This window comes from Orbicella faveolata, unplaced genomic scaffold, assembly GCF_042242905.1.
Source record: "Orbicella faveolata isolate gen_17 unplaced genomic scaffold, um_ofav_v1 contig_26, whole genome shotgun sequence".
Classification (NCBI taxonomy): Eukaryota; Metazoa; Cnidaria; class Anthozoa; order Scleractinia; family Merulinidae; genus Orbicella; species Orbicella faveolata.
The window spans coordinates 9,468,444-9,483,937 of record NW_028301554.1 but is presented as its reverse complement, the minus strand read 5'-3'; the positions used below and the strand labels follow the sequence as shown (position 1 = coordinate 9,483,937).

The window sequence follows — 15,494 nt, the reverse complement described above, 5'->3', positions numbered from 1 at the left end:
CCCCTGTACATACATGCAGTAGTACTCAGGTTACGCAACAGTCCAAATTTAAGGATTTTTTTTAGAAAAATGGTTATATTCTTAAGCCTAAAAAGTACGAAGGAGTATGAATAAAGATAACCCTATGTACATGTGGTTTCCACGCCGATTTATTGCAATTTAGGTGATTTTTGGGATAGATAGAGAACAAAGCAGTGAAGCTAAAAACCTCCTAAATTGAAAGAGCTTAGAAACCCCACGGAAACCAAGTCGGGAATAAATCCTTAAATTTGGACTGTTGCGTAACCTGAGTACTACTGTTTGTACAGGGACGCTCATTTGGAATCTTGGGCCACCTGTGATTATACTATAATTTAGCAGGAGTAAAATTTAATATGCCCAACCCCCTGGAGCAAATGTCCGCCTATTGTCCGGGGGGGGGGGGGGGAAGGGTACTGCAAATTGATGAAATTAGCGTTTATCAGATCAAGAGAAACATTTCCGGTCCCACATTCAAGTAGACTTCTGAAATCTTATTACTAATAAACGTAATTTGGACCATCGTAAAGGGAGTTACGTGTGGATTTATTAAAAACAGAGTATTTACAAATAAAGCTCACAAAAGCTGATAAGGCTATGTTCGCATTGGTCAAATGCATAGATCCAGAATAGATAGAAATTCATCCGAAGAGTAACACCATCACATGACTCTACACCACATTAGATAAACGTAGCTGATACACTCGATCATCACAGCTATATCACTTACAGGCAGTGTTTACTTTTTTCCAAATCAAAATCCTAAAAGTAAATGTTCATCGACAAGCCTTCAGGAATAGGATATGCGGATATGTTGTCCATATTCCTTGGGTAGCTGTAAGGATATCCGTCACCGGTCAGAAAGCCGATCTCTGGGCCATATTCTGTCAATACAAAGACGGTTTTTGTATGTTTCTTCGACGTTACAGGGCGCACATTTTAACCGAAATTTTTAGGAGAATGCACATTCATTAACAAAGGCCTAGCAAAAATCTCTCCCAGCTTAATTTAAACTAAACTTGATATGACTTGAAGTGTTATATGATAAAGCTGAGTATAGAATGGGATAAAACTGTTCTCAGGGACGTCTTCAAAGTTTGGACATCGAGCTTTAAATTTTGCAATTGAGTATTTTTTCCGTGTTCAGCCTCATCTAAGCACTTGAGGGGCTGGGAGAATTCGAGATAGTTACTCAAACCCGACACGCAGGTCGAGGGTTTGCAAAACTTTTGAGAATTCTTTCAACTCCCCAAGTGTTTAGATGAAGCTACGTAAACACGGAAAAAATACTTAATTGCTTTTATAGAATAGCTCTTAAAAATACGTGCGAATCTAAAACATCCAAGCACTTGAGGGGCTGGGAGATTTCGAGATTGTTACTCAAACCCGACACGCAGGTCGAGGGTTTGCAAAACTTTTGAGAATTCTTTCAACTCCCCAAGTGTTTAGATGAAGCTACGTAAACACGGAAAAAATACTTAATTGCTTTTATAGAATAGCTCTTAAAAATACGTGCGAATCTAAAACATCCAAGCACTTGAGGGGCTGGGAGATTTCGAGATTGTTACTCAAACCCGACACGCAGGTCGAGGGTTTGCAAAACTTTTGAGAATTCTTTCAACTCCCCAAGTGTTTAGATGAAGCTACGTAAACACGGAAAAAATACTTAATTGCTTTTATAGAATAGCTCTTAAAAATACGTGCGAATCTAAAACATCCAAGCACTTGAGGGGCTGGGAGATTTCGAGATAGTTACTAAAACCCGACACGCAGGTCGAGGGTTTGCAAAACTTTTGAGAATTCTTTCAACTCCCCGAGTGTTTAGATGAAGCTACGTAAACACGGAAAAAATACTTTATTGCTTTTATAAAATAGCTCTTAAAAATACGTGCGAATCTAAAACGTTAGGTGCAACCGTGTTTACATTTGTTCATTTAAACACGCCTATCGACCAATCAATGGGAGCGCGCACACTATCTCAATTATATTATAAAATCTCTTTTAGAAGTAATTATTTGGCCATTTGTACAATTCATATACTCCTGACAACCAGCACTGTCCAGGGGGCGGTGGGGAGTAAATTGAAGTAAAAAATCAAGAGAAGATCAAGGTACTCTTAAGGTACTCTTTATACCTTGATCTTCTCTCGCCAAAGTGTTATGTCACGTGTGACATTACTTTACAAGTGAAGTTTTTTCTGATCATTTGTACATTAAAAACTTTACTTAACATACTTAGGCCGACTAAAGGGAATTCCCCATACAAAGTGTTTAACGCGTTTGTCTATTGAATCAAAAGTCACATACTGCGCTTGTGCGACCTGTGGATTAGTAACAAGCATTCAGGTGGTCTCAGATATGTTAAACACTATTTTGTTACTAGAGCCAAAAAGAATGAGAGTCAAAATTAAAGGCGCAAACAAGTGTAAGAAAAAAAGTACTCAGTCTGCACGGTCTGCAGTGTTTTGGCGTGACCAATTTCGTGGTATTTGAACGTGACAGTAAGAAATACTGAGCGAATAAAGTAAAATCAAGCTTTTAAGCTAATAGAACTTGACTCTAGCTTCTAACTGTTCATGAAGACAGCCAATCTCACTTTACATTTTGGGAGATTGTTTATTTTGGGGTTGCCTATGGAAACTGTCAGTGGAGTTCAGGTTGTTTTACAACAAACATGCGGTCGGCATGTACATGGAATTTAAGGCAGCGGGCAGGTAACGGAACATTAAACATTTCTTGTTTTCGAGGTTTCAAAATCTGGATTCAACTTGTTTTGAAGGTTAATCCAAGAAGACGATTCTGCTATAAATATAAATATTCAGGTAAGTATCGGTTAACATACTTCAAGTTCGCAAATTTCACTGGAATACGTTGACGGTAATTGACCTCCAATTCGCAGCAAACAAAGTTCTTGTGTCAAAATGTGCCTTTTAGCTCCTCCTTTGACCCTGTAAGATTTCATATCTGGAAATATAGTTTCTTGCAGTGATGGTTTCGGAGAGATATCACTATAAAATGTTGCAAAATAACAAAGCGTTTGCTTTTCTTGCAGTAATCGGTTTCGTTACGCCTGGGTCAAATGTCACGTTTTCGGGAAGAAGTGCTGCATTTAGTTCGCTATCTCAGCGCTCGCGATTATATTTAGCAAAAAATTTTATTCTACAAATCTGAAGAAGAAAAAATAATCTTTCAGGACAGACTATCGTTTTGGAGAAAGCCGTGCACCAGAACGCCTTTTTAGCATTTGAAAATAGGGTAAAAGTAGACCTCTTGTTAAGCTGTGTTGGGTCGTTAACTTAGAAAATTCGTCAAATACTTTAGTTCTAATAAAATCTCGACCTATTTAGCTCTAAACATACAAGAACGAAAGTACAAATACGACGTGGAATCAGTTTGTAATGAATTTTTTTTCTTTTCAGTTTACAAGCGTCTGAATATACCACTCGTTTTCGATCGCTTTTTGCCGATTTGGGGCATGGAATAGAAAAAAATTGCGTAAAAAAATAATTTTTGATTTATGGAACTTAAAACAACATTTTAGTAACTAGTGCCCGTAGGGCTTCATTCTGGGCTAGTTTGAAGAAATTCGATTTTTTCGCTATTTCCAAGCCTAGTTGATATTTTTGCGAAGCTGCTCTTAAGTGCGATCACTGCATGAGATGTCCTTTAAATCAAGAGATGCTATGGCCAACGAGTAGTCAGAAAGAAATCTTTTGATAACAATATGGACAGCATCATGGATGGAACGTCAGTTTAAGTAATAGTCTCCAACCTGTTCATTTTTTGCATTACAGGTGCTTAGTGCTTTGCACCCAGAGGGCCATTACAGGGCGTTTTCTCGAAGTTTACTTGGGACTCACTCTCAAACATTGTACTTTATTTGACAAGAAAAGAGAGATTAGGCCAGAAAAAACCCTTACTTGTGAAATTGACTTGGAGTTCTTTCACGTCAGTTCCATACTGGTTGATGGCCTGGCAGGTGTATTTTCCATCCTTGTCCAGAAGGATTGTTGCAGTGTTTGTTGTATTCACCAGTACTGTAGAGTTCCGTATCAGTGCTGTGTATATAGGAAGAGCCGCCATGAGTAGAGTAGGATGTCAACTGTTTAAGATTCCCGCAAGATCTCCAGAATTAAACAGCTGCGAAAATGTGTTCAACATCGCTGCAAGCAAATTGAGGAAAGACGCATTGGAGAGAACCATTACACGGGAATCCTATGAACAATTTTGCAATCGAGTGCGGCAAACTACTGAAGCAGTACCCGTACAGACAATAGATATAATAATCGAGTCCATGAATGGTCGTCTGCGACAAATTATAGACAAAAATGGGGAAAGACTTAAGTGTTAAAGGACATTATCAGCTTTACGAAACAGGCAAACGTTTTCAATTAAAACTGAGTTAAACGCTTTTATATTTATTAAGTTCAAGGCACCGCTAACAATGACAATTTAGTTACTGAAAGTAAGCTAATGATAGTGGTAGTTGTTTAAACGCGGTTTACGACGGTTTACTCCGCATGTATTATTGAAAAACACGTGCCTGGCAAGAGTTACAACGGTTTACATTGGTTTACAACGGTTTACATACACATTAAAAGGAACAATTAAGTCTTTTTATTTTATTGTGTAAACCGTTGGAAACCGTTGGAAACTGCATTAAACTTTTATTAACTACTTTCGAAGAATATGGAAATCGTCACAATTTCAAACAAAATTAAATAATTTTAGCCCACTGCCTGCTTATAGCGGAGCTCCGACGGCCCGAAGCGCCGCCAGGCGGAGCCCCATACTCATATAGGCACTGGAAAAGTTGAAAATTTACAGAGTATGTAAATAACATGTAATTAACATGTAAATAATCAAAAAGAGACTGTAAAGAATAATTTACATGATTTTTCCCCTTTTACATGTTTTGGAGGTTTCATGTAAATAACATGTAAATATTTTAAGTGAAACATGTAAATGATGAAGAAAACACTGTAAATGTTTCAAAGCAAAGGGCTAAGATCATGTAAATAACATGTAAACTGTTCCTGCAAATACTGTAAATAGCCTGTAAATTTCTTGTGATTCAACCTGGAAACCCGTAAATAACATGTAAATTTAATACAGGGAGGGTGCCATAATACTGTAAATAACATGTAAATAAAAAAGGGGAGGCTGTAAACAACATGTAAATAAAAAAGGGAGGCTGTAAATAACATGGAAAATGAAAACAGGAGCCTGTAAATAACATGTAAATCGAAGAAGGGAGGCTATAAATAACATGTAAATCGAAAAAGGAAGCCTGTAAATAACGTGTAAATCGAAAAAGGGAGCCTGTAAATAACATGTAAATCAAAACAGGGAGGCTGTAAATAACATGTAAATCGAAAAAGGGAGCCTGTAAATAACATGTAAATCGAAGGGAGCCTGTAAATAACATGTAAATCGAAAAAGGGAGCCTGTAAATAACATGTAAATGGAAAAGGGAGCCTGTAAATAACATGGAAATCGAAAAAGAGAGCCTGTAAATAACATGTAAATGGAAAAAGGGAGCCTGTAAATAACATGGAAATTGAAAAAGGGAGCCTGTAAATAGCATGTAAATGGAAAAAGGGACCCTGTAAATAACATGGAAATCGAAAAAGGGAACCTGTAAATAACATGTAAATTGAAAAGGGGAGCCTGTAAGTAACCTGTAAATTGAAAAAGGGAGCCTGCAAATAACCTGTAAATTGAAAAAGGGAGCCTGTAAATAACCTGGAAATAGAAAAAGGGAGCCTGTAAATAACATGGAAATCAAAAAAGGGAGGCAGAAATCCTGTACGATAAATGACTTGTAAATAATAACTTGAAGAAAAATGCATGGAATGTACTGTTTTATTGTAATCAAATCTGTTGACCCTAATTATAATATGCAAATTTAAACAGAATCAGAAATTTATTGCAATCAAAACAAACTCAGTAAAATTCAAATAGTTTTTATATGCCATGAATAAGGTTTACAATGTATACATTGCAACAAATAAAACATGTTTTCTTTTCCATCTATCCATAACAAGACGACTTAAATGTAATTTTGTGCATGACCAAAATATTTTAAAATACCATGACTGAGCTCCTTTAACCGAATTCAAGCACTTTTCAAGAAGACTACTAAAATTCAAGACCTTTTCAAGATTGTGCGAGACCATGTCATATTCAGCTCTATTTAATTCATAAATAATAAAATGATTAAGAACTATACTGTTGTCAGCTACAACTAGTAAAAGTTTTGCAATTTAGGTGTATTACTAAATTAAAATTGTTTGCGAATGGATACCTGTCTTAAATATATACTAAATCCACAAAGTCAAATGTAACATAATGATAATACCTTTGTCATAAAATGAATGAATAAACTGTTTTTTCTTACTAAGTAATTAATGTAGGATTAAATTAGCCTTAATAATGAAAAATGGGGGAGGCACGATGGCCTCGTAGTTACATGTAGTGCCCTCAACTCCTGATCGAGCGATCCGGGTTCAAGCTCTAGGCGGGTACATTCTGTTGTGTTGTTGGGCAACACACTTTACTCTCAGTGCCTCTCCACCCAGGTGTATAAGTGGGTAGCAGCGAATTTAATGGTGGGGTAACCCTGCAATGGACTGGCATCTCATCCAGGGGGAGTAGAAATAGTCCTAGTCGCTTCCTGCTACAGAAAGCAGGATAAGCTCCAGCCTGTTGGGCCACGTGGCTCGTATGCAGACTTTACCTTTACCTTATTATGAAAATTACTGCAATGTAAGTGTGAAGTATTGATCAACTTTTTTCATAGAGTGAATTGTTCTTTTGAAATAACAGAAAATAGGGAGAAAAACCATTTGCCACAAGATAGAGATTGACATTTTAAATTCATCATAAAAACATTCATGCTAAAGGAATACTACATTGCATAACATAAAACAAGGCTTCTGACATCTTTTAGGCTATGTTTACAAAGTCACAGTTTCCTTCTTTTTCCAAAGCTGTACGGAATCCAAACTGTACAAACATTTTGGACCCCTGACAAAACATTCACTGTAAACAATATTCAAAATTTTACTTTTTCTTTTTGTGATAAAAAAACTGCACTGTAAAAAAAAAAATTCATAGGGGCCTGTTGAAACTGAAAGGCCTATCTAGTACCATAGTTCCCTTAACACATCGTAAGTTAATAAATTATTGTTCTGGTACTACATGTATGTAAACATAGCCTTTTCTTTTTATGATGAAATGTTATAGCTGCTGTATTGAACAATAAGTATCAACCTAGCAGTCTAAGATATTTAAATTTGATGCTAATTCACTAACACAGGCACAGTGTAAGTGATACTTCAAAGCATTAAAAAATAATGTTTAAAGTGGTTGAATTTATGCCAGAATGCTGCCTGAGCATATCAAAGTGTTGCAGGTCACCATGTTAGACTGTAATGCACCAGGGGCCCATTTCTCGAAGGTCCCAAAAAGTTTTCGCACCCAGAAAGCCATACCAAAATCTGAAATCTTATGCTTACAGAGCTGTTTTAATCGCTTATTCTCAATATGAACAGAGGTTTCCTTCACACAAGAAGTTCCAGGCATATACAGCTCTTAGTTTTTAGACACAGCTCAATTAAAGATGGCTTTGTGGGCCCAAAAAGTTTCCAGGGCCTTCAAGAAATGGGCCTTGGACCCCTTACAGAGTCATAAGTACTGTAGACTTCTCAGTGGCTGATTTTTTCCTGATCAAGCATCAATGCCAAGGAGTATGCACGTATTGACCACTCTCAATTTTACTTCATCCTACAAGTAACATAAAACATTTCGTTAAATAAGATAAGTTATGTCTGAGTATGAATCAGCAAATTCTGTGTATGATATCAATCAGTGAATTTTACATTGGAGTTATTATTTTGTTTCTTATCATTCCAATTTATACTGTGACCTTTGAAATCGGACTGTAGCCAGTCATGTTGACTGGCCAGAGTAATTTTAGCTCAGTCACGTCTTGTTTCTGACCGGTCAGGATATTTATGCAAAAATCAAGTACATGTAATGTGAGCCAAATTAAACCCACAAATATAGTTTGTTTGTTCCAGTCACTGCTAGACCGTTTAAAAATTGGCCTAATATTTTTTCCGAACGGATTTAACCCCAGTCACTCGAATGGCATTCCTATCGATCTTGAACGCATGACAAACAGCAAGCGAATGGTCTTTAGCTGATTGAACAGATACATGTACATGTATGCATTGGTGTATGTTTTCATTAGAGGTCACAATAAAAAAGAGATTAAAAACTCTCAGATTTACAGTTGGGGATTTGATTGTTTATTCAAGAATGAACAACGTGACCGTCTCAACATGACATGACGGGTCAACATGACCGGCAAGTGAAGTTTTTGGCCAGTCAAGTCACCATTCTGGCCAGACATTGCCCATTGACCGGCCATTGTTTTGAGCCCTGAATATTCATCAATCAAACAGATCTTACATCTACATCTGTAGCTACTGTGTGACAAAACTTTGCATCTCTGATTGGAAGGCACTGAATGTCAGAGGATGTATAAGAACTAAACTCAAAATGTGTGGCGGTAAATATTCAATGTTCACTACCTTCTACATTGTAGTATTCATGCACAATACATCAAACTTCTATCAAACAATGTTTAAATACTAAGTCAAGTTATTTGCAGGCACAATTTGATTGTTTCTTACACGCACTTATGCTCTATTGGTGGACAAAGGTACAGCTGATGTCATAAATGTTTGTTTTTGTTTCTTTGTTATGTATTACGAAGCAGAGAGATTCTACGTTGTCGTGCATCTGTTCAGTAATAGATCACAGAAGACATCAAAATGTGGTAAGAACATCAGTGACACACACCTGAAAAATTCACAGATTCTGTGACACACTCTGGTAATGGCTTATGTGAATATTTTTTTGTTTTTACCACATTTTGGTGTTATCTGTGATCTACTCAGGGCAGGAAAAAACCAGGTCTGATTTCCTCAGCCAAGTGAATTTTGCTCTTGGGCAAGTGAAAATAGAAGTTCAGTGGCCCGGTGGGCAAGTGAAACTACAATGTAGCCTCAGTAGTCTTGTGAGTCTTACTAAAAAGGCCAGCTTGATAAATGATAATTTCCAGTCATTCCATTTCAAAACTTAAGACCTAAAGATTAGTTAATTATTAAGTTGAAAGCAAGAATTAGTTAGGAATCCGAGCGTACTTCATTCGCATTTGTCCTCTGATTTCCTTACCGGCCACCACACTGGCAACTAATATTTAAATGCGGGCAAGTGAAAACTGAAATTGACTGGCCCACTGGGCAAGTGACTTACAATTTTTTTCCTGCCCTGCTACAGATGAATGAAAAGATGCATGACACATGAAACCTGCATGTATTTGGTAAGAGCCCAATTTTGTATAAGTAAAATGTACAGCTGTAAGAGGTCTCTAAAATGCTGTCTGGTCATCCCAGGGTAAGGCAATCGATTGAAATTGATCCATAAATTGATATAAATCAATAAATTGAAATTAATGTAAGTGTTATCAGTGCTATCAATCAATTGAAAGAAATTCATATTCACATGCTAGAGAAGTTTCAAGTTATCAATTTGATTTTACCAAATTTATCAGTCATTAGAGAATCAATTGAAAGTTGGCCTCTCTTTGTTAGTTCACATAAACTGTAGAAAAATTGTGTCCCTCAACACAATGTTTGATTGTAACTTTTTTATGTAGATTTCAAAGGCACTACCAAAGACCCCCAAAACATAGTCCCCGATACATGTATGCCAGCAAAATATTCTGTTTACAAGATACAATGTTATGTTTTTATGCAATTGTATTCATGATTTCATATTTCACTTGGTATCTTTTGTTCATTTCTTTCTTATTAAATGTTGCTTAAAAGATAAGCTAGTATCAGCAAAATTGATAATGCTTATTGAAAGTTTGATCACAATCGATTACTCATGACGAATCCTTTTATTGATTTCTGATATCATTGACTAATTCCTATTGATTGTTATGAAATAATCGATTGACTATACTGTGTCGTCCAAGACAAGTAGATTTTCCTGCCTGGGCAAGTTACTCTTCCTTTTTTTTTTCAAGTCCTGTGTAGTTTTCATGACAGTTTGAGGTACATGTATACCTCTTTATAAAGTATCGTAGTGTTTTTTTTGTGAAAGAAAATTTCACAACATTTAACTTACTATCAGCACCAGTGGGTGCAATGTCCATGTACAGTTGTGTAGCATATTGTAACTTGCATGTAGGTACAACTGTAGACACTTGAGTAACTTCAGAATACTTACACTAGCATAAGAGAAATTTCTGTGCTGAAGATGGCACATTACATTTTAGCTTACTAGCATTCACATCAGAGGGCAACATAACCTTACAAGAGAATGCATCAGAAGGAATCATAAGGTGCATATAAGCCAATAACAAATGTCGCATGCTCTTACTCGGTTATCGAGAACAGATAATAACAGATATTAAAGCCCTTTATGCACAGCGGGTAAAGATCAACAAAGTCGATTCCACAAGCAATGTAACTTCTCCTTGATAATGACACATTCACAACCAAAGGCAAAACGAAATGTATACGTATCTTGACGTTACTTTACTCTGCTCGTTCAGTTTATGCAAAACTTGCTTACCTGTTGTTGTTGTTGCCTGTAATCGCTATCTTCAGCTTCTGGGTAACGGAAAATTTTGCCTTGAAACCGTGCACGATGACGAAGCGAAGGTAGAGTGGATTCTGGCCCGCTAAAACAGAGCTCGAGTTCGATGCAAGTTTCAACGAACTGCCAAACATGGCGGGAGAACCGAGAGGACCTGGTACCTAACATGAAGACCGCTGATTCCTGTTTGTTGGAGATCGGGCACTCACAAGGCTGGTATGCTCTTACAAAGGGACTGGGATAACAGTGACGGTAATGAAAGCACAGAACGGTAGAAATCACCAAAACAAAACAAAACAAAACAAAACAAAAAAACAAAATGTCATTTTGGGTACCGAAAAAAAGTCAGCTATCATTTTCGGAAAGGCGATAAGTCCTAACGTTTTCGGGAAATGGACAAAAAAGTCCTAATAAGTACGAGATACACAAGCTCCTCTAGAATAACCGAACACATAAAAAATTTTTTTGCGCAACCTAAAATTAACCTACAGAGCTTTGAAAGTACACCAGATAGCCTAAAACAGCGTTTCAAAGCATTCGAGAGAAAACGGTCGTTGGGCCGGCCGTGTCCCTTATGGTTCCCTGCCTAACCTAACTCGCGTCAGTTCAAACTCGGTCACCGGGGCTCTTTCCGTCTTGAACTCACACAACACGTGACGCTTTCATGGTCCTTCATGAATAAATACGTACGTGTCCGAGAATTAATTTTTCTCTCTTCTAGAGACGTAAGCTTGGGACACCTGCATGTGCAGTAACAATTCTAGTTTTATTTTGTCGTTGTGGATGCGCGGAAAGTTCACAAGAAGACAGCTTAGTGCGGTGTCGATCAATGCAGCGATTTAGTTTGGTGCATACCTTCTAACCCAACTTCAATTTAAAGCACACTATAGCACACACTTGGATTTTAGAGAAGTTCAAATGCTTCAACGTAAAAGGCACCTTAATGGAGGCTTCACGGTAGGTTTACGGAGCTTTAGGGCGGTGTTACATTTTAACTTCACGCGCCTTTAAAAGGTCCCATTTATATGTTCTCGGTTACCCGAGACAACCCTTCCTCTCTCTCCCCCCCCCCCCCCCGTCCCCCCAAGTTTTACCTGGCCGGGGTAACTTTTCATTTATTTCTTTGCAAAATCCAACCAACCGTTTACAAGAGGATAGCGAACCTGTCGGTAACTTGGAATTTACATCATTTCAACAGTCTCCGTTGGTTGAACCGTTACACCAGAGTTATATTAAATAAGCTCACTTTTCCGTTACATGGTTTTTGCAGGGTTTAGGCAGGCCTTCTCTTAAATTTAGATCTTTTTTTTTTTCTAAGAGTCTCCATTTTACATTAACGTGGTCTTAACAGTTTTTCGAAAAGCCCTCATTATCTCATTTAAATTGTTTTCACAGCCTTTGCAAGGTCCCCCTTTTTAATTTACATGTTTTTAACAGGCTATTTACAGCCCCCAACTGCACCCGTGCAACTTCTAGGTTTTCCATTTACATGGTTTTTACATGTTTCTTACAGGCTCCCTTTCTTTCATTTACATTGTTTTTACATGTTTCTTACAGGCCCCCTTCTTTTCATTTACATGGTTTTTATATGTTTCTTACAGGCCCCCTTTTTTCATTGACATGGTTTTCACATGTTTCTTACAGGCCCCCTTTTTTCATTTACATGGTTTTTAAATGTTTCTTACAGGCCCCCTTTTTTCATTTACATGGTTTTTACATGTTTCTTACAGGCCCCCTTTTTTCATTTACATGGTTTTTACAGGGTTACAAACATAACATTTCCAGACTTTTTACAGCATTCGCTTGAATTATTTACACGTTTCTTACATGGTTTAGCAAAGCAATTTACATGTTTTTTTACAAAGGCAGATACTGTAAAAGTGCGTAAAATATTTTACAGGTTTTTACATGTTCTTCAAATGATCATTGTCGACAAAGACAATGTAAATCACTATTTACAGAACATTTACATGCTGTACTAAAAGCTGTAAATTTCCTGTAAATTTATTTTACAAAACTCTAACATGTAAATTGTAATTTACAAAGAATGTAAATCAATATTTACATGCTGTAAATTAAAATTGACATGTCCATGTAAATTTTCAACTTTTCCAGTGAGGAAAGAAAAGGAAACCCATGAGTTGATTTTCTCATGGTTATCGTGGCTAGCGGTATTGCTCGTGGGCGCGTACGCACGACGACGACGACGGCGGCGGCGGAGTTGCCCAACATGGCGGCCATACTCCAAATAATAGGTTGACAGAGACATGCAGCCTTGGTTTACCGTGTACTTCCTTGATATTGGAAATCCATGTTATGATCAATTGACACCTGTCAAATCAAGGTATCTGCTGACCAGTATCACGTGACCGTACCGCGGGCTTAAGTTTACAGCTCCTCGAGGTCACGTGTTTTTTGAAGTTGACCGCTGACCAAGTGCTGGTTATCGATTGGATCGCGGGCTCATATTGGGTTAGCTTGTTGGAAACAGGGCAGGATTGTTCGGAAGCCGGATTACGCTAACCCAGGATTAAAGCTTATCGATTTATAACTTTTTCTTCTATACAAATGTTTTTTGCTGTTTTGTTTTGTGTATATGGTGATTATTAAAACTCAAAACAGAAGGCCAAACAATATACAGAAACCTCACCGCAAAGTTACAAAACTCAAATCAAAATTCTCCCCTTTTGTGGGTTAGCTCAATCGGGCGTTGAACAACCCGGCCCAGGAGCTACGCTTTTAGGCTGCCCTAAATCTATAAATTAGTTCCTATAAAGTATTCAGTTCTCCTGTTCTCCACTAGACGCCCTTCCGATTTCACTGAGCACTAGACGTGCAAAACATTTTCCGCACGGTGGTACTGCGTTTTGGTCTTGCTGCGAAATTTGGCGGCTAAGATGAAAAATTCGCCATCGTACCTGCATCATCTCGGTCTCCCTCTCATCGACCACACCCCCTCGTACAAAAACTAACTCGTGTTTGCTAGTGCCAAATATAGGTGTGTCCTTATCAAACACGATGTCTTTGCAAAAGTGTGACTTCGGAGCTGGTAGGTGTGCCGGCTGTCCCTCTAACATAAGAAGAAGATCGTGCCACGGTATTATTTGGGGGCTCCAGCGAAAGTCGTTAAGAAAAATGACTTCCGACTGCTCCGCGCCAACCCATGCGAAGGTAGCGGTTGCTGGATTCGAAAAGGTTTCGAAGATGACAGTAAGTGGCTGTAGCAGGAAAGTCTTGGCAGAATTTGCACGTCCCACGAGAAGAATATTGCGAAATTTTCCACGGCCTTTCTCTAGTAGGTTAGTGACTGCTTCCGCAAACGATTGGTGGGAAGTTCTGTTCCATTCCAATACTTCTTGGGCACAGTTGAACCAGACACCATTGCAGTCATCAGGACAAGGGCCTTCCTTGGCGTTTTCCAAGATTTCTAGCCGAGATAACCCGCTTCCCTGAAGCCTCTTGTTAGACTCCGCCATTTCCCAGCCAGTACTTAGTGCTTTGGCAACAGCTTTCGGTCCCCTGTTTAGGATAAACTCTGCCAAGTCCGTCTTTCCCTCTTGCTTTTGTTCATTGGCCAAAGCCAGCAGCTCGGTACGGGTCTTAATACCTTTGCCAACAGCGATTTCCGAGACCTCAAAAACACTCAGACGCGAATGGCGTGGGTTCTTGTCTGCTGGACGCGAACTGCCCTCTTCACCCGAATCACCACCACTGCTCTCTTTGTCACTTCCAGGCTCCCGCACACGTGTGCGGTTTATCAAGGTTTGACTAGCAGCTAACGTCCGAGGTGGTCCTTCGTTTGTTAGATCTGGGTGGTTTGGCGACTCGACATAACTGTCGTCCTCTTTTGTCACATATACCCAGGCAGAGTAATAATTGCAGTGTTTGCTTGAGAAATCAACATTAATTCCCCAGTTTTCCTTGATGTAACGCCGGATTGTATTCCAGCGTTTTACTTTGTTGAGTTTTATCGCCATGTGAAAGTGAACTCCAGACTTTCCCTCCGTTCGGCCGGATCGATGCCTTTCTTGGGCGCACAACCACTGCACCACGGAAGCATTTGTTGCTCTTACAGCTTCCAACACTATATCTGCGAAAGCTTGTCTAGTCGGTATTGCTCTGATATCTGCTTGGCTGTACGTAATTAAATATACTGCACGAGGTTGATTTTCCCTTAAAACTTCATCTGCACCCGGGCTATCCTCGCCACCACAGGTCTCGTTGTCTTCTAAACTTTCATACTGGGATAAAAGATCCATGCTGTTCATATGTGATGCCAAGACTGAGAACTGTGCTTGTTTTGGATTTTGGAAAGAAATTATTTATAGAAAATAACACTGGCCCTTAACAATGAAAGTCTAATGAACATTGCCGGTCTGTTCAGGTCTCAATTCCCTGAAAACGCTACGAACAATCGAAAAAGATTATCATTACATCTAATTAACACTTTCATGGCGTAATCCTCTTTTCTGTAACCAAATGCAAACAGGTAATAACACATTTTGATGCCGCTTCCCTTTTTTTTTTTGTCTCCCGCCAATTGTTATTAGGTTCAGAGTGGTCTCGTTCTCAACATTACAGTTCATCGTGTGGGTCTGTAACGCAATTCTCATCCTCAGACAACCGTGGACGTATTGTCTTGGAAATTTCCCCCGTGCCCCGTTCAATGTTGGAGATACCAGCGCAATCGATGGACACGAATTTCTACCCCAACATTGAACTGGGGGGAAGGGGGAATTTTTCCAACTTTTGAGACCAAGGTTGTAGATTCAAAAACCTTAACAAGTTTCTAGATCA

The 15,494-nt window shown here is 38.5% G+C and overlaps 1 protein-coding gene and 1 pseudogene across 2 annotated transcripts in view; both read right to left on the bottom strand.

Moving 5' to 3' along the window:
- LOC110063213 (uncharacterized) overlaps window positions 1-11,090 on the bottom strand; it is a 30,057-nt pseudogene extending 18,967 nt beyond the window's left edge. Inside the window, exons 1-4 of the transcript XR_016208916.1 lie at window positions 10,674-11,090; window positions 7,703-7,805; window positions 3,938-4,180; window positions 749-902 (exon numbers count right to left, since the gene is read on the bottom strand). The product of XR_016208916.1 is annotated as an uncharacterized LOC110063213 (transcript). The remainder of the gene's footprint in view (window positions 1-748; window positions 903-3,937; window positions 4,181-7,702; window positions 7,806-10,673) is intronic.
- A 2,387-nt stretch (window positions 11,091-13,477) lies between these two features.
- LOC149108082 (uncharacterized) lies at window positions 13,478-14,956 on the bottom strand. The gene has a single exon (XM_089295246.1). It carries the CDS (start codon window positions 14,954-14,956, stop codon window positions 13,478-13,480), a length of 1,479 nt encoding a protein of 492 aa, XP_089151372.1.
- Between the last annotated feature and the right edge of the window lie 538 nt (window positions 14,957-15,494).